The sequence below is a fragment of the Lates calcarifer genome, linkage group LG21, assembly GCF_001640805.2.
Source record: "Lates calcarifer isolate ASB-BC8 linkage group LG21, TLL_Latcal_v3, whole genome shotgun sequence".
Classification (NCBI taxonomy): Eukaryota; Metazoa; Chordata; class Actinopteri; family Centropomidae; genus Lates; species Lates calcarifer.
Genome location: NC_066853.1, coordinates 20,916,605 through 20,934,006, shown reverse-complemented (window position 1 = coordinate 20,934,006; position 17,402 = coordinate 20,916,605). Strand labels below are relative to the sequence as shown.

At 38.5% G+C, this 17,402-nt stretch overlaps 1 protein-coding gene across 3 annotated transcripts in view; it reads right to left on the bottom strand.

The window, feature by feature from the left end:
- Positions 1-17,402, bottom strand: part of caln1 (calneuron 1) — a 55,076-nt gene that overhangs the window by 11,757 nt on the left and 25,917 nt on the right. For all 3 annotated transcript variants that reach the window (XM_018665594.2, XM_018665595.2, XM_018665593.2), the window contains exon 4: positions 15,824-15,936. In XM_018665594.2, the coding sequence (XP_018521110.1) occupies positions 15,824-15,936 (113 nt within the window). The remainder of the gene's footprint in view (positions 1-15,823; positions 15,937-17,402) is intronic.

Here is a 17,402-nt window from a genome sequence, read left to right as displayed (position 1 = left end):
TTGCTGTGCAATGTTTGAATGGAAAGTAGAGGAGAGGATTTTGTACAAGCTTGACACAAAGGGAGGCTACAAGTATGTTACAGACATAAATCTTATATTTTCACAAGGTAAACAAAGGTTTGTAAAATAACAACACAAACCCCCAAACTTATAATGAACAAAGAAACCTGGCAGACCTCGGAAGCTGTTAGAAAAGTGTCAAATCTTGGGAGATCAGCTGGTCGTCTACCACAAAAACATATTACTGTAAATCTCAAGACTACACAGCGTTGACAAGAAATCACCCTGGCAATAGTGAAATGAGACTGAGATGTGTACAATACTTGTACATACAGTTAAGTCTTTATGATTGTTCTGCATGAAAAAAATGGTGTGGTGGTAAAAAATATTAATAATGTTGAAGAAAAAAATCTTATCTAAGCAACTTGATTTGACATCCAGGAGAAGATGATGGCTCTCTTCCCTCCGAACAAAATTGCATCCTCTTGCACTTTGGGTGCAAGTTTCAGCTGTCAATTTAACAATCTCAACATTTCCTTTAGACTGTGCACAGACCTTGCTTGCACCATCATCCAGCTGGGAATGAGGAAAAATAAAACAGTGATATGTGTGTATATATATATATATATATATATATATATATATATATATATATATATATATATATATATCATAGACTCAGTTCAATCTACCTATTGAATACTTGTACATGAACTTAAAGGATAGGTTCTACCCATTGACACAGGCAGTCCAATGAAAGTTAACAAGTTAAGATTTTGACAGCCAAGCCAGTAAGCACTGACCTCATTAGTTGTTGTATGTGAGAGAGGTTGTAAAGTAAAGACTCGTCATTACTCGATTCCATCTAGCAATCTCTAAGCAATCACTTTTCACAACATCCCTCCTGCAACCCTCTCTACTTCTTACTGGCTGGTAAAATTTACTGCCAGGACATTTATTATTTACAAAGCAGTTTACACACACTCCTGCATTATTCACAATGCAGTGTCTGAATCTGATGTTTTCCCATAATGACACTTCCCACTCTCAAGTATATACATGTTGTCCATGTCTTACATCTTAGCTTGTTTTAGTGCAACTTTGTAGCCTTAATGTATCCCACACAACTCTTTTTGAATGCAAATATTTGCTGTTTTTTCCGTTTTTTTTTTTTTAAACTCACCTATCATCATAAACCAAATAATTTTGGTTCAGATTTTTGGTCAAACAGTGAAGCAATTTGAATCCTGGGCTTTGTGAAAGTGTGACAAGAATTAAAATTTTATGCAAGACAACAAAAATCTGTCAGTTGATTGATAAGATAATTAGCAGATTAAACAATAATGAAAATGACAATATTGTTAAAGCAACATAATGTAACTTTCCTGAGCACCAGCGCCCTTAACAATGAAATCCGTCGACTACGATGGTTTTGAATTTTTTATATTTTGAAAGTTTTCTCACTGGATATGTATTTTATCTGTAAATTAACTCAGTATATTAACCAAAAATATTAACAAGGATTTCAGCAACCAAACATCCAGTGACCGCACATTACCCACTGTTACTGTATGATGTAACTGTACTTCTAAAGGATTTTCATACAACATGCCACAGTTAATAAGGACACACTAAGCTTAGTATAATCATTACATCATCCTCTATTCATGCTTAATGCCCAGGACCAACATACATAGATTTTTTTCCTTGTTCAAATGAATGCTCAGCATCTTTATCGATCTCTGCTTTTAAATAGCCTACCCAACTCTCCTGAAAGGCCCTGAGCCTTCAACAGAAATTTATATCTCTATTACCACTGCGTCACCCAGCCGTCAAAGGGCAGAAGATTAATTGAGAAAAAGAGAAAACATAACGTGCGCCATGAGAGTGTCAACAGGCAGGAAAATTAATAGGAGCTCATATCTCCAACGAGTCACTAGAATGGAGTTGACAGAAACATAGGCCACATAGGGCATTGACGAAAATGACTTACTTCCATTCTTTACACATTTAGGCCCTGAAGAAACTAGTAAGGTTTGTAACCTCTGTGCTCCAGTAAACACTTCAATGTAGTTAAAACTTTGTGATCAATCCGGGGTGGGGAGGGGGGGGACAAAAAATATATTTTTGCAACAGAAACTTCTGATCAAAGAAGCAAGATAAATGCTCGCGTGAAGTATTTAACGGTCAGTGAATTCTTCAGGGAAATCTGTTTGAACCTCAGTGCAGAATGCAATACTCTGCCTACAAGAGGTTCACTCACTTTACATTCACTTTTCATTTGCTGCAAGCGCAATGACATAATGCCTTTGCCAGCAGCAAATCAAAAGGACACCAGACTTTAGATGGCTTAACTTGGAGACAATCTGGTGAAAGTATGGAAAGAAGGGGATCTGCCTAAAGCCACTGAGCAAGCTATCAATAGCCAATTACTGTTAGTATGATTAATCAAGGAGAAATTACTCCCATTAACCCCTGGAGTGGAGCAGACTAGAGGAGCTGCTTGAGGGTCAGCGGCTCTCATTAGCAGAATTCAGGGGATCTATATGTCCTGCCTCATGTAATTCATTGCCTTTACTGAAGAAGAAGGAGGAACAGAAGAGACAGAGGGCAAGAGAGATGGTGAGTAGTCTGGGACAGCAGGAGACACAGAGGGCTGACGAGGCAGAGGGGGAATGAGGGAGACCAAATTAATTCTAAGCGTGATTTTACTTGGAGGTTTAACATTCGATTGCAGCTCAATGCAAACCTGAAAACATTCAGCACAAGATTTAATTAAACCCAAAGGGTAGCAGCAGCTTCTGTCAACAGGAACCATATTAAAGCCTGGACCAGACGATAAACCGTATTTCCCATCTTAAGATGGTTGAAACTGTTTACACTTTGACCAAAACCTAATGAAAGCCCAATCCCACGCAAGACTTGGGCATCAAACACTGAGCCCTAAAAGTGAGCTTATTTCACTTTCGCACTTTCAAAGACACAACACTGGAGCAAATAGATGTGCCATTTTCTTTTCTCTCTAAGCAAAAGCACAAAAAAACAACATCTAACATGTGATGCACGGGTAAGCAGAGAGATGCGTCGCCCCACCCGCTGACTCTCATATCCGAAATTAAAATCATCGATACAGAAATGTCACATTAGGTGATCTGTTTTAGGCGAGAACTGAATAACCAGGGACTCAAAGCGTACACTTAAAAGTCAAGGGGAAAATGTTAATTCATGCAGTATTATGAGTTCAGTCCAACCATGTCAGGAAATGCTTACAAACTAAAGCATTATATGATGAATGACGAGCAAAAGGCCTAAATCTTTTGAAGTCACGCATCCATATTCACCATTCATCTTTGCTGTCTGCAGCTCTGATGGGACTTTGAAGTACAGCTTGGAGAAAGAAAGGTTAAACTACATCTCAGCCGATGTTAGCACGCAGATCTACGCTGTGAAATGATGAACAATCACAAGTGGGTCTATGTCTTTTGAATTGCATTTAGCTGACAAATGATTTTGTCCATTCATCTAAAAAGGAGTCTACATTGTGATTACTTACAAGATAAAAATGAAGAAGATCCCCCGTAGGAAATCCAGCGTGTCAGGATAATGTAGTCAGAGACATTTATTTTGATTGACAGGTACATCATTAAAATTCTGGGCACTCAAGAACACAGATGATCCTCCAGTGTGTATGTACGTGCAACTATGTGTGTTTTAAGTTAAGTGACTGTGCAGAGAATGCAGTAATGTGTTGCTGACACTTCTCAGAGCTGCGGTCTGCATGAGAAAGAGCTGTGATGAAGTGAATCACTGAGGTAGCCAAGCTGACTCACATGTAATTAAAGCTACATGGAACATAAGGAGGAGGGGTTGGGATGAGGAAAAGGGAACAAAAATGTCACATACTGGATCTGAAAAAAGGCTTCTTCTAAATCATGCAGAGAAGCTTCATATGATACAGAGAGCAGGCAAAAAGGAAGAGACCAAGTTAGATGAGCTTTCACTTCTCCGGAGGCCTGAGGGTGTGAGCTGCTGCTGCTGCTGCTTCTCCACAAGCAGAAGAACTTCAAACAACACCGCCCATGTTTTCTCAGCGCTGGGGGAAGGAGAGTTATCAGCCTGACTCAACGCACAAGACTGATTGGTACAGTAACTCTGTACAGCTCAGCACTCAGACTCACCGCATTTACATCCACACAATATTCTGAATGATAGCTCAAATGGTTAAGGTTTTAATCTGGATAAGCTACTTATTTTGCACTGTATATTGTCTGATTTATTTGTGTCCAATTATTCACAAATACAGAGGTCCTCCTGCAGCCACAGGTGATGTTCCTGCAGAAATCTGACAGTTTCCAATCAACACCAATCGTCACCACATAATGAAGCCTGTGAACAGTATCAGTGTGTCCAGCAGATAGGTGCTATTATCAAATACACTGCATATATTTGCATACTATATGTTAACATACAGGATTATATAGTATCCCACTTACACAACTATTGTATATTAACAGTAGCTTCAGTGGCGTGCGCTGTTAAAAAAACATCATGGTATGTGTACAGCAGTCAAAGCAAGAAAGCATCAGCCAGTTATTAAGGCTACAATATATATTCTGTACAGTTTATACATGTGTGTTATAATTATAATTGTAATGAAAATGAGCATGTACTGATTTTGGTACTGATTAAAAAAACAAACCAAAAAACAAACAACAACAAAAAAAAAAAAATAAACTATTACTTTAAACTATGTACAAAACAGACCAAACCTCTGGAGGTTTGTACTGTATAATGTTTCGGTTCAAGCAGTCAAGTGATTTACACAGGTGTGGTGAAACGTACGAGGAAATCTGACAACCAGTCTGTGGGAAATTCATTACAGTGATGTACCATTACTACTATTACTACCTACTCAACAAAAAACAGTAAAATACAGTACTAACACCTGCTGCCAGAAATGCTTATAATGCAAATAAAAATGTAGCTGAACCTGAAGTAAAATAAAAAAATGAGCCTATAAAAGTAACAAAAACCAGAGTTTAAATCTTTCATCAAAGAAACTAAACTTAAAATAGCAATGAAAACATTTAAAACCACAGTGTATACACTGTGGTCTAGCCTGAAAGGTAGCGTTGTAAAACTCATCTGGAAGTCATCATGAAAATGCCGTTCTGTGTCATAGTGAGAGTGAAGGCCTCAGAGCAGAAGACTTTGGCCAGGATTTAAAACGATGCTCTTTTCTGGTATAATAGCACTGTGAGGCTCGGCGCAATTGAGACAAATGGAGTCATTCTCACTTTGATAATCCTCCATAATTCACCTCCCAACCTCTGTGCTGGAATCTGAGGATGAGCACATTAGAGGGTTGGTATTCAAAGTATATCAAACTTTGAGGGAGGGTGATTGGGTATAAGGAGGAGGAGAAGGGAGGACGTGTGCATGTGTGCGCGTGTGCGTGGGTGCTGATTAGCTGTCTGTCACGTCATGTCTCTGGGCCACCTTCATTGCTATTCAAGGCCATGCCTGGCATAGGGAATATGATTTTTTCTCCCTTCTCTGCCTTCCCAGCAGGCATGTGAACGCCCTTACAGTGTGTTTACATCCTGCCTTGAATCCATCAGGCAGCAGCTGCTTGTCAGAGAAGTACTTGCTCTCCTCATATTACCTGCCTGGAGCAGAACTACTGACAGTCAGCAGTTCTTCAGGGGACATCATCATTTGAATTTCAGCAATTTAGCATGCAAGTTTGGTAAACTTGGAATTATGCCTACATTTTTGTAATGAGTGAGTGTAAAAAAGGTCATAATTGTGGACACTTAATCAAAAGTATCATTGGGTAAATAGGCATATCCAATTTCTGCCACATCTTTTACTCCCCCTGAGAAAGAAAAGTTCCTCAGTGTAACCTTGCTTGCTACTAAAAGATGGAAATTATGTTGGAAAGGCTGCATGGATAATAGATAATGTGGAGCTAGATAATAAAATCACATCTCTACTGAAAATCAGACATGAAATCTACACCTATCAGCCACAACATTAAAACTAGCTATTAGGTGTGTAATGATTCTGAAACTGAGACCAAAACCATGACACAAGCATCCACAACTTTGTATTGCACTACAGGAAAACAGAATCAGGTTGTGATGTCTAAACAAGCAGGAAGACAAACTATGGTTCAGCCTTATCTAAATCACTCACACTGGCATTTACTCATTTGCCAGACACTTTTATCCAATGTGGCTTAGTAGTGAGGCAACTTGGGGTTCAGTGTCAAAAACAAAACAAGACGATGAATAATTATATGTTTTTTAGCATTATTGATAATGTCATGAATGTTGCTATCTAGCAGAGCAATAGATGCTTGAGTATATCACAAAATCCCTAATTTAACTGTTATAAAGGCTTGTCAAGTTTTAATGTCAGCTGCCGATTGTGACTCTTCCCCCCTTTATCCTGTATTAGGTAGATACAAAAATACATAACAAAAATAGAACAAGAAATATAACAGAAGAGAATCTAATAGGACATTATTGACCACCAAGGTGGAAGGTTGTCTTGCTCACCAAGAAGCAAATTCATATCCAACATATTAGTACAAAATAAGGAATTGACAGCCTTTATAAATGACTTGTCGTTTCCTAGACATTACAATTTATTTCTGGGAATGAGGTCATTAAATGATATTGCATGCTGTATATTTGATCTGTGTGCTCTATACACAGCTATGACACAGAAACAATTACAGAGCACATGACTTAACTCTCATTTTCCACAGGAAAAGTATCAGGCTAACACTGCAGGGGCCAACATAAATATTAACCTTCCCTCACTTCTCTCTAGAAAAATCATTGTGGCACATGTATAATTCATCATGATGAGTTGTTTCAAAGTCATTGTGAATCAAACATTGTGCCCTGACACAAAGAACAGAAAAAGGAAGATTAATGGCTCTGATTTATGACAAACGTGTGGATTTATAAAAGCCTGAAGGAGGCAGAGGCTTCATATTCATAACAGCCATGTGTGTAAATGTTGGGAGCTGGGATCAAAAAGACCTGAAAGTCTTAAATCAGATCTGTTCACACTACAACTGCAACTGCTTACTAGCAGTAGCATTTTGTATTTTGAATAATGAATGACTCTGTTGACATGTCTAAGACTGATGCTAAAAGCAATAGTTTTCCACCTCAACAGCTTGGTTGTTAAGTTAATCACATTTAGAAAATCAGTCAATGACAAGAATGAGTGTTGTAAGGCCAAAGAACAGCTCTAAGAACTAACTACTGAAATACATTTCTTTTTCATTTCAAAAATGGCATCTGACTTTCTGGACAGCTTGCTTTATTTCTTTGTTATTGTCATGTCATTTCCCAAAAGAAACTATTTCAGTAGTCCACAGAAAGGGTGTGTTTGATGACAGTTTTGAGACTTTAGGGATTGAAAAAATGTCTGAACTCACAAAGGACGTATTCCAACACGCTGTCTGAGACAAACAAAGCAATGTTCTGCTTCTGTGGAAGAGTCACTGTGAGTCGAGAGAAGTGAATATTTGCTCATTAGACTCAGTGCTCCTCACACCTCTCTGCTGTGTACCACTTCCTCCTGACATCTGCCTTCTGACACACACTCCACCTCAGAGAAACCAACTCCAAAATCTATGCTCCCTGTTTTCTAATTAGTATTTTTTGGAGGAACATTCACTGACACTATTGCAGTAGGAATTATTTTAATTACACACCTAGAAACCTTGCGATGCATCTTGATTAAAATTTCCAGGCTGCTGTCCAGTATCTTTACAAATCAAGACACTATAATTACTGTATGAAACTAGACTATGCACTAATATACAATGAACCAGCTCATTGGTCTACTGTATATTCAGAGAACAAAGGTGTACAAAAGTGCACAAATTAAAAAATAAAAAAAGGTCATTTTATAGCTTATGTTGGACTAAATCAAATGTAACAGGACTATGATTATGTATGGTAAAGTATTGACTGACCAGCTATTTTTCTATAAGGTTTTCATATACACCTTATTCTGCCCTTAGAAGATACACCTTGCATTCATGGAAAATTCATGTAACTTCAAATTTTGTTTTGTTTGTGTTCCGCTTTGCCACTGAGTTGAAAATAATGATAAACACCTCTGCACTACACTATCAGTTAGAGTCTCAATCAGATGTCAGTGTCCCTTTACCCTTTTAGCAGATAAGCATGTTGGAGGATCTTAACATATACTATCTGAAAAATGGAAATACGGTGCATGATCACTAAGCTAGAATTATTGTCTATGGTTGTATGTCTCCACCAACCAGTGCAGTTAATGAGACTAAGAATTCTTGAATTACATTTTGTGTGGTCACAATGATCCTTGACTTTCAACCACCAAATTCTAATCAGTTCATCCTTGAGTCCATGCTAATGTTTGTGTGAGATCTAATGGGGACTTCTTTACATATGAAGTTGACAAGAACATGAGGTCTCTGTGACTTTGACCTTTGCCCTTTGACCACCGAAACCTAATTTGTTCATCACTGAGTCCATGTCAATGTTTGTATCAAATACGAAATAATTCCCTCAAGGTGTAACTGAGATATCATGTCCATGAGAGAGTCTATGGACAATCACAAAAGCTACGGCTGGTGCTTGGTCCACCAGAGAGTCAGACAACATTAACAGGAAATTCATTTTCCATTAATATCAGGAGTGTAATAACACCTCTTATCAAAGTGGGCGTTCAGTAAAAAAAAGCACACGATGATTACAGTGCAAACAGCTCTAAAATAATCTCACTCGTGCTGTTTTGTCAAAAAGGTGTATGACCCCTCATCACTCATTTCTGCCTACAGTCATGTCTCCTACAGGTAAACTAACAAACTCAGCAACAAGCTCATTAGTCTTTGCTCAGTTTGCCTTGCTTTACAAAGTTTCATCCATATCAAAGTCAGACACGTTAATCCACTGTGGATCTGCTGAACCAACTTTGGATTGACCACTTATAAAGAGCAATGACAGGGATGCAAAAGGAAATTCTGATTCAGCCAATAGTTTCCATTAAAAAGCCTATAGGTATGAGAAATGTCTGACCATCTCCATGCAGTTAGTGCTGCTCATCCTCTAGCTGCCACAAACACTGATTGTAGAGATCATTTCCATGCATTTATTGTTCTTTATTGGAACATTAACTTGAACAGTATGAGGAAAACATAAACAGCTGAGGCTGTGCAGAGACTCTGGACTATGAGTCAGGGGGTTGATAGATCATAGTTTTTATTTCCAGTATGTTTGGCAAATTGTCGTATCTTAAAAAAAAAAAAAAAAAAAAAAGAATTATTTTTTGGAGCCACATTCATTGTGGTTTTGTGATGTTGTTGTAGGAGAGGATTTAGCTAAGCAAAAATGAAGGGAGGGAGCCAAAAAGGTGGCATAAACCAATGACGACACTTCACAGGTTGTGAAAATCTAGGAATGTCTATGTCTGAGCCCAGTTATTCAAAAAGCAAAACTGCTGCTGCACTGGATTGTGTTCGAGTGAAGCTACTATCAGCACTTCTGCAGTGCCTCGTCTGTGATGGATTCCTCCCAGTGTGAGTGTAAAATGATGGGCTTTGGTTGTCATGGACTCATACCAAAATATAATGTGCTGTACATATTTACACAGAGGTATAGATTTCTGAAGAAACTCTGCCATCAAGTACCTCTGTACATGAAATATCTTGACATTCTGTCTTATCTTCTACATTAATTTTTAGAGTTTTGGAAACAACCACAAACCCGTCGCACTCCTCTTCTGCATCTGACAACCCTTTTCAATCCTCCTCCCTCGAGTGCTACATCCTCCTCATGAGCACAGACATAAACTAATAATCCAAATCTTCTAACCTCCAGTCAGTAATCAACAAGATACTGCTGAGAGGGTACTAACTACTGCGGTGGTGAACCTCACACACAGAAACACAGGTCCACACAGAACAAACCAGACCTGCAGTGCTCAAACAAACTGCACGTGTGTGCTTTTAAAAATGCAATTTAATGTCTAGTTTAAGCAGTAAACAGGGTTTAATACATCAGGATTTGTCAACACTGGATAAACTTTGAGCTTCATGTGTAAGTTATGAGCATCGATTTGCATTTCATGCTTACTGAGGAGGAACATATGAGCCTGTATTCAGGAGATTATTCTTTAAACTGCTAAGTGCTAAGACGAATACTGAAGAGGTTCAGGTAGTGTTAATTCAGCCACAGAAAGTTCAGAGTCTTGTAGTTTTGATATGATGGAATAATTGGCATGAATAACTGAACAACTGAACACTGTACAAGCTGAGTCAGGCCAAAGGACGAAGGTGGTCATGAATTATACAGTAGCATAAAAAAGCAGGTTTCAATTAATTTTTGTCACAGAATTTAAGCAACAGCACAAGATTACACAATCAGGTCTTATATAATTTTGTACTGTATAATCATTAAGGGGTCCACATGACACTGAGGAACCTTACAGTCCTCACATTGCCTTTGTCCTCACAATTATTTTACAGCCACAATTTGCACAGGTACTGATATTTTTGACATTTTTCATGATGCAGACATTTCAGTTTGTTTGCCTCAGGAGGTTCTGCTGCCAAGTCTGCTACTGCTGCTACTCCAAGAGTATTCTTCAAGTATTGTGTTTAATGCTGTGTCAATGGCAAGCTTTCTCCAAAGGCATCATTAAAGTCTAATCTAATCTAATCTAATCAAATGTTAAGCGCCATACCCATAGGATGTAGAAATGTAGCCTGAAATTTTTAGATCGTTTACCTTGAATATGGCATCAGTGGAAAGTAGTACTACTGTAAAGTTAGCTGGGCCTTAAGCTTTACATGTTAAAACTTTAGTTAACATTCTCTATTAAACCATGATAACACAACAACAACTTCACTGACTGTCACTGACAACATTTAGCTGTATATGCCAGTAGAATGCCAAATTGTTTTTTATTTCATCAAGATGGAGATAACTCATTTGTTTTTAAGATGCTCTTCAGAACTGAACTGTTAGATGAGCTGAAACTGAATATTTTGTTAGTGTCAGGTCTGGGAACCATGAAGGTCTGTAACAAATTTTATATCGATATTTCTCACCAAAAACTACTTACATGGCTCATAACAAATTCTGAAAAATAAGCATTAGTTTATCTGGCTTGATTACTAAAAAAATAAATAAATAAACAAAACTGTTGTAGCGCAGTGTTTCATAGCATAGTGATGTTCTCTGAGTAAGTATCCGGTATTGATTTGGAACAGTGTGTTCTAGACAACCTCCCCAAAATATCTTCGTTTTGGACACAATCTCTGCCATACAAATGATCAACTTTACAGAAACTCTAAAACACACAGGAGAGAAAACAGTAGTATGATGATGTTGTATTTTAGTGCCTGAAAGAGAGAATAACAAAGCCCAAATGTTGGCTCTGTGTATCCTGAATAATATAAAAATAACAGAAGTACCAACATCACCATCAACCCATTTCAGCTCACTCTGAACTCAAGTTCAATCATGTGATGAATGACAGAGATGGAACACAGTGTGTTTTGCAAGTTATGACTTATGACTTCTGACAAGTAATGGTTTATGAGTTTTCACGAGTTCCCGAATTATGACTGAGCACTTGTATGATCTGCATGTCCTCCAGTCACATTTGGAGCTGCTGTGTACCTCGCTGTGCTCGGGTCACTTGGCATAAATTACCATTTCAGTGACGAGACACAATACGGCTCGGGATTAATTAGCACAACGTTAGGGACATTGACCTGTAATTAAGAGCACAGAGGAGCCTTGATAGTTCAAAATATATATTCCACACACCTTCAGTATTTTTCATGTGATGTGTGTAAAACCTAAGCAATGTTAAGCCATCCTGAGAAAATGTCCAAAACGAGGGAAATAAAAAAAAATTGAATAATTAAATGTTCTCTAATGTAATTATAAAATAAGTAATTTATTCTATATAATAGATGTGTATTGAAGAAATTAAAATAAATATTATAAATGTCTTTATCAAAGACCAGTAGCGTGTTTATTATTTATGAAGCTGTCTTTCTGCTAATTATGTTGCTGATGATTAGCAAAACACAGAAAAATAAAAATGTTTGCAGTTATGAGCTCATAATTATCCAGACGGGATAATTAGATACATTAACAAACTGTTCAAAAGCAGATATGAGTGAGTAGGAAGGTGAGTGTGTGACAGCGGGTGAATCATTATCCCATCACTCCAGCTGGTGAGGATGTGACACTTTGCCTGACATTAGTGGAATGAGAAAATCTCTCAGCCAGGACAGGAACTGAGCTGCTCTCGTGGTTAAAAAAGTCAGACGCAGAACATAATATGAGGGTCATGACGAGTTAGCCGGGCTGTGCTTGTGTCACGCTCATGCAGAGTGAAGCTATGACGGAGACAAATTCTGACAACCTTGGCCGGGGAAAATAAATTCTTAATTGTGAAATCCTGCACAATGCCAGATGGAGGAAATGCTGTCAAATGCTACGATAACTGGATTTTAATAAGGGTAGCACAAAACCCCTCCAGCTACATGCTTTCAGCGTTGCACAGTTGTTGTGTGCTTGTCATGATTCATGTTTACAGGAAAGGTTGGGTATTCAAACTGACTCAGATTTTGCTGTAAAGGGGATTGATCAGCCATAAAGCTGCAGAGGTTCGTGGTTTTCAAAAATGCCCGCAAGCATTTGTTCTTACTCCTTAGTGTCTGTTTGGCTTTCTTTGATGAATGCACATGTTACTACAGTTCTGAAATGAAAGACAAATAACAGTTTCTGTTTTCTGTGAATATTCTAATAACTCTACAATGCTCTGCAGCCAGCTGAGTCAATCACGATGAGTTTAATGGGGTTTTTATTCTTTAAAGACAGACCATTAAAATGAGGCGTGTTGAATGAATGTACTGTAGTAAAGCTGAAAAAAGATTTAAAGATGAAGTTAAACTGATATTGACTCTACCTTTATAAAAAAGTTCTGCATTTTCAGTATTATTGAGCACAGTGCAGTACAGTGCAGCGGAGTCTCCTTAGTTCAAGATGTTATTTACATACTGTATATGCTAACTGAATACATCTTTAAAAAAAACATTTATTTTTCCTGCAGTGGAAAATATACAATGCTGCTATAAAAGCCCAATGATGCCCAAAGCATCCAGATGAAAAATACTTACTTACTTAAATGTTGCTTGAACAAACTTGACAATCATAAAATAAAAATACAGATATTATACTTGATGATGATGACATCTGAACAGTAACAGTAGTTTCATTATTGTGAATCTTATGTTATTGTGTGATTTAAAATGTGTTGTTGAGATAACTTTTGAAATGAGTGGCTTTGATCAAAGATTCCAAAGAACCACAATTGTTGGTTAAGTTGCATTAATAAAACAAACAAACCAAAAAATCTAGTTGATAGACACACAACCTGACTTATATTCTATTATCACCTGGTTGTTATGGCTAACAGCAATTCATTTAGCAAATATTTGCCTATTTGCACATCCAGCAGACATAGAAATCACAGATGCAGATGCTTTACTTTCTTCATCAGCTTTTTTGCTAAAAAAAAAGTTAATTCTGCTGTTACAGATGTTAGACTAAGTTAGACCACACAGCGAATGTGCCATCAGACCAAAACCAAAATGAGCTAAAGGAGGTTAAAACACTCAGGTGATTACTTACTATGAATTTATCTCTATAACCTCTTTCATATTAGACACAGTCAGGACATTTTGTGTCTGAATAGACAGAAAGGAAAAGTCATTTTATAAGCATGAAAGATTTGTTAACTGACAATCCAGTGTAGTTCCTGAATTTTGATGAGTGGGACATAATGAGCCATCGGTATGAGTTGTCCTACTTGATGGTTTATTCAGTGTTTGCTGAACTGTTGGGTGAGCTTCGGAGCAGACAGTGGTATTCTTCCTCGTGTGTACTTGCATCGGCAAGTAAGTAATTTCCATTCCTTTATTGTTAACAAAAGTTAAGATACATTTATTATTAGTAACTTTGCATAAACTGGTTTATGACACTTTTATGAAAATGACTGCTGAGCCAGTTTTAATATGTGGACAGGAGAATTGTGTAGGGCCCCCCCTACCAGGATATAAAGCCAAAATGCTGTACCAATTCCACCACACACTTAAAAACACTTGAAAACTTTCACTTCACAACACAGATTCAAGCAGGATGACTGAGCACAAAATGAATACATTGAAACAGTCTGAGTCATACGCCACAGTCCATTAACAACCTAAACTGAGCACAAAACCGTAATACCTCAAGCAACTAATCATCTATGAGGCGTGTGGAGAAATAATCATGATAAATCAAGGTTCGCAGCACATTTTTTTTTTCCCTCTGAATATGCTCCACACATCTGATGAGGTGTTTGCTGCCGATTCCTGCTTCTAGGCATTAATTCATCAGGCAAGAAATGTGGCTTTCTAAGTGTAGAAGTAACAAACCTCAACCCAGCCAACCTACAACTATCAGCCTTACTCTTCTGCACAAGCCAAGGTCAGTGCAGCAGCCAAATGGGGCTGGCAGCACGTTTTCCCAGCCTCCACTCATACCTCCAAAGAGTCATGTCCTCACGGTGTAAACCACAAGCTCCTGCCCCCGAGAAAAAGCTCAGGTCAGGCCGATGATTACATCAAAAGGACGGGCTTGCCAAGTGTTACTATCAGTGCCAAATGTTCCGTTCTTTCCCTCACACCTGCTCGATTTCTCATCATTCCCGTTCATGCTCTCTCACTCTTTCTATTGTCCGCACATTCATCACTCTCTTGTCTCACTCGTTCAAAGTCAGTCCATTTCACTCGCACGCTGACATTTTCTCACTTGTATATTTCTTATGCTACCGATTCCTCTGTCACTCTGAGGGTCCTCAGATTCTCAAGCCGGCACGGCTGTCCAAAGGCACATCTGTCAGGGTCATGTCTTACCATCATCAGTCATAGTATCACTCAGGGGACATCAGATGCTGTATATTAAGCCTTTGTTATAGACTGTCCTTCAAAAAGGGCACGGAAACTGTGTGAGTACGGAAACTGAGTTAAATAAAGTAGAAAGTATTTCCTTTGACATGATGTATGGACTACATTAGTGCGGAGAAGTAGAGAAGACTCTCTTGGCTTGTCAAACTTTGACTGAACACTTTAGTCCAAACCCTAGATGATTTCAACTTTTGAGAACATATATTCTTATTTTCTTCTAGACATAAAATCCTCTAATCACCTAAAATGATTGTACAAGACCATAGCTCATCAATGACACAAGCAACTTTTAATGAAGAAAGTGGAGAAAATGAAGCACATCGTTCTCAAAATATAATTAAATTATTCACCCATTTGTGTTTTGATATTTTCTTTATTCTAGGTTTTAAATAGACATTCCTTCTCAGCTAAAAGCATCTTTTTCCTGGTCACCATATAATCATAATAATGAATAATGCCATTTAACCAATCAATCACACATTGTTTTTGGTGTGTGTGTGTGTATGTGGTCCCTACGCTTGTCACATCTGATGCAGACCACAGTATTTAAGTACAGCAGACCAAGGACCGGGCCTTGATTTCCAGGGAAAAAAAAAACAAAAAAAAACAACTGAAGGCTAAAGGATGAAAACGATTATCATGACTCTTTTCTGGCTCTACTTTGCAGTAATTATCTTTCAGCTGAGACATACTGCATCCGTTTCTACACGTCAAGTTCAATTCATGACTCATGACTCGGCAAAGTTATGAAACAGATGTGTTGAAGAGAATAAAAGCTTTTACCTGCCAGAAGATAGTATCTATTGTGCTGCCCAGGAAGCCTTCCCTCGTTTCAGATGACAGGAGTTTGGGTCCGAGGATCGTCATGAACTCGTCAAAGTCAACCTGTCCATCACCTGAGACAATAAAGGACAGATTATTGATAGCTGATGATGGACTGACACTAATACAGACCAAACCCACCCTAAACATCGGCAGTAGTGATATTATATTGATTATAGATATAGATTATATTGATATAAAACCTCCTGAAAGACAACCATTTTTTTTTTGTTTCTGGATCTGAGTGTTAGTTCAGCTCTCTTCTCTTGCTGTTAATCTCAATCTAACTATCTAATATGGTGAAAATCATTCAGACAGCAAAAACACAATCTCAGTGGCATCCCTTCACTGGTTTGGAATGAGAAGCAAGGCAGAGTGAATGACAAATGATGTTCCTGTCCTGAACAACTACAGCTGATGTGCCCCTGAGCAGAGCACTCAGCAGCTAAACGCCTGCAGCTGAATGTGAGTGTCTTGCGTGAAAGTGAAGCCGGGTGTCAAGGCAAAACAAGGACACAGCAGTGAACTTTTCCCGGGTTAAACAAGTGTAAAGCACAGATATAACTGGAGCCTTTGGCGCTGCAAAAGATTTCTGCACTTTTCTACAATCTGTTTGGAGAAGTTCAGTTATTACATTCAGTGTTTGGGCTTAAAGGGAAATATGGATGCTGTTTATGTCTCTGTTGTTATAATTTAAGGCCAGCATGCTTCAAACCACACAGCTCAATACACCATTTACTGCTGAGACAAGAGATAGTCAAAAACAGTGAGCTCTGACTAGCTCCACAGTAGTGGATGTGGAGCAGATCAAAGTTTACAGGTTACTGTATCACTCACAACACAGAGTTCCTGCAGCGCACATTGATTCCAACAGCACTGATCTGGGAGCCTGCTGGTAGTTGTTGAAGCTACTACCAAAACAAAACATCAAAACTCTGCAGACAGCAACAATTCAAGCTGACAGATCATGGATTCATATTATTGTGGGCTGAATATCCTTGAATCATGTTCTCTTTTACTCTTTGGGTGAAAAGCTGACTGACAGACAACTCAGTCACTTTGATATACCTGAATTCAGAGTTATGATAACTAAAACCTAAAAGCAAGAGGAAGTCAATAATTGCCTTTGTTGTTGTTGCCTTTCAATGTTTCAAAACCTACTTTGTTCACTCTTTTCTTTCTGTCGACTCGTGTTGTCCCTGTTGTAAACTCACCCCCCCACCGTTCATCTTCCCCACCTGCTCCTCCTGTATCTGCAGATGAGGCTGGGACCTTGTCAGCGGAAAGCTACCGATGCAGGACGACTCAATCTGCCCCCTACCTACAGTACCTCTGCTCCTGCTCTGACTGTGGCAGCCGCTCGCTGGCATTGTAACATTTGATGCCACTGATTCCAGTGTTAAGACACAGGGATGTGAGGACGGGACGAAGGACAGAGAGCAGAGATAAAGGTGGACCTGGGTGAGCAGGTTCAAGGTAAGACAGGGTGAATTACAGTGGCTGAGTATATAATGAGACGTGGCTACAAACAAAATCACAA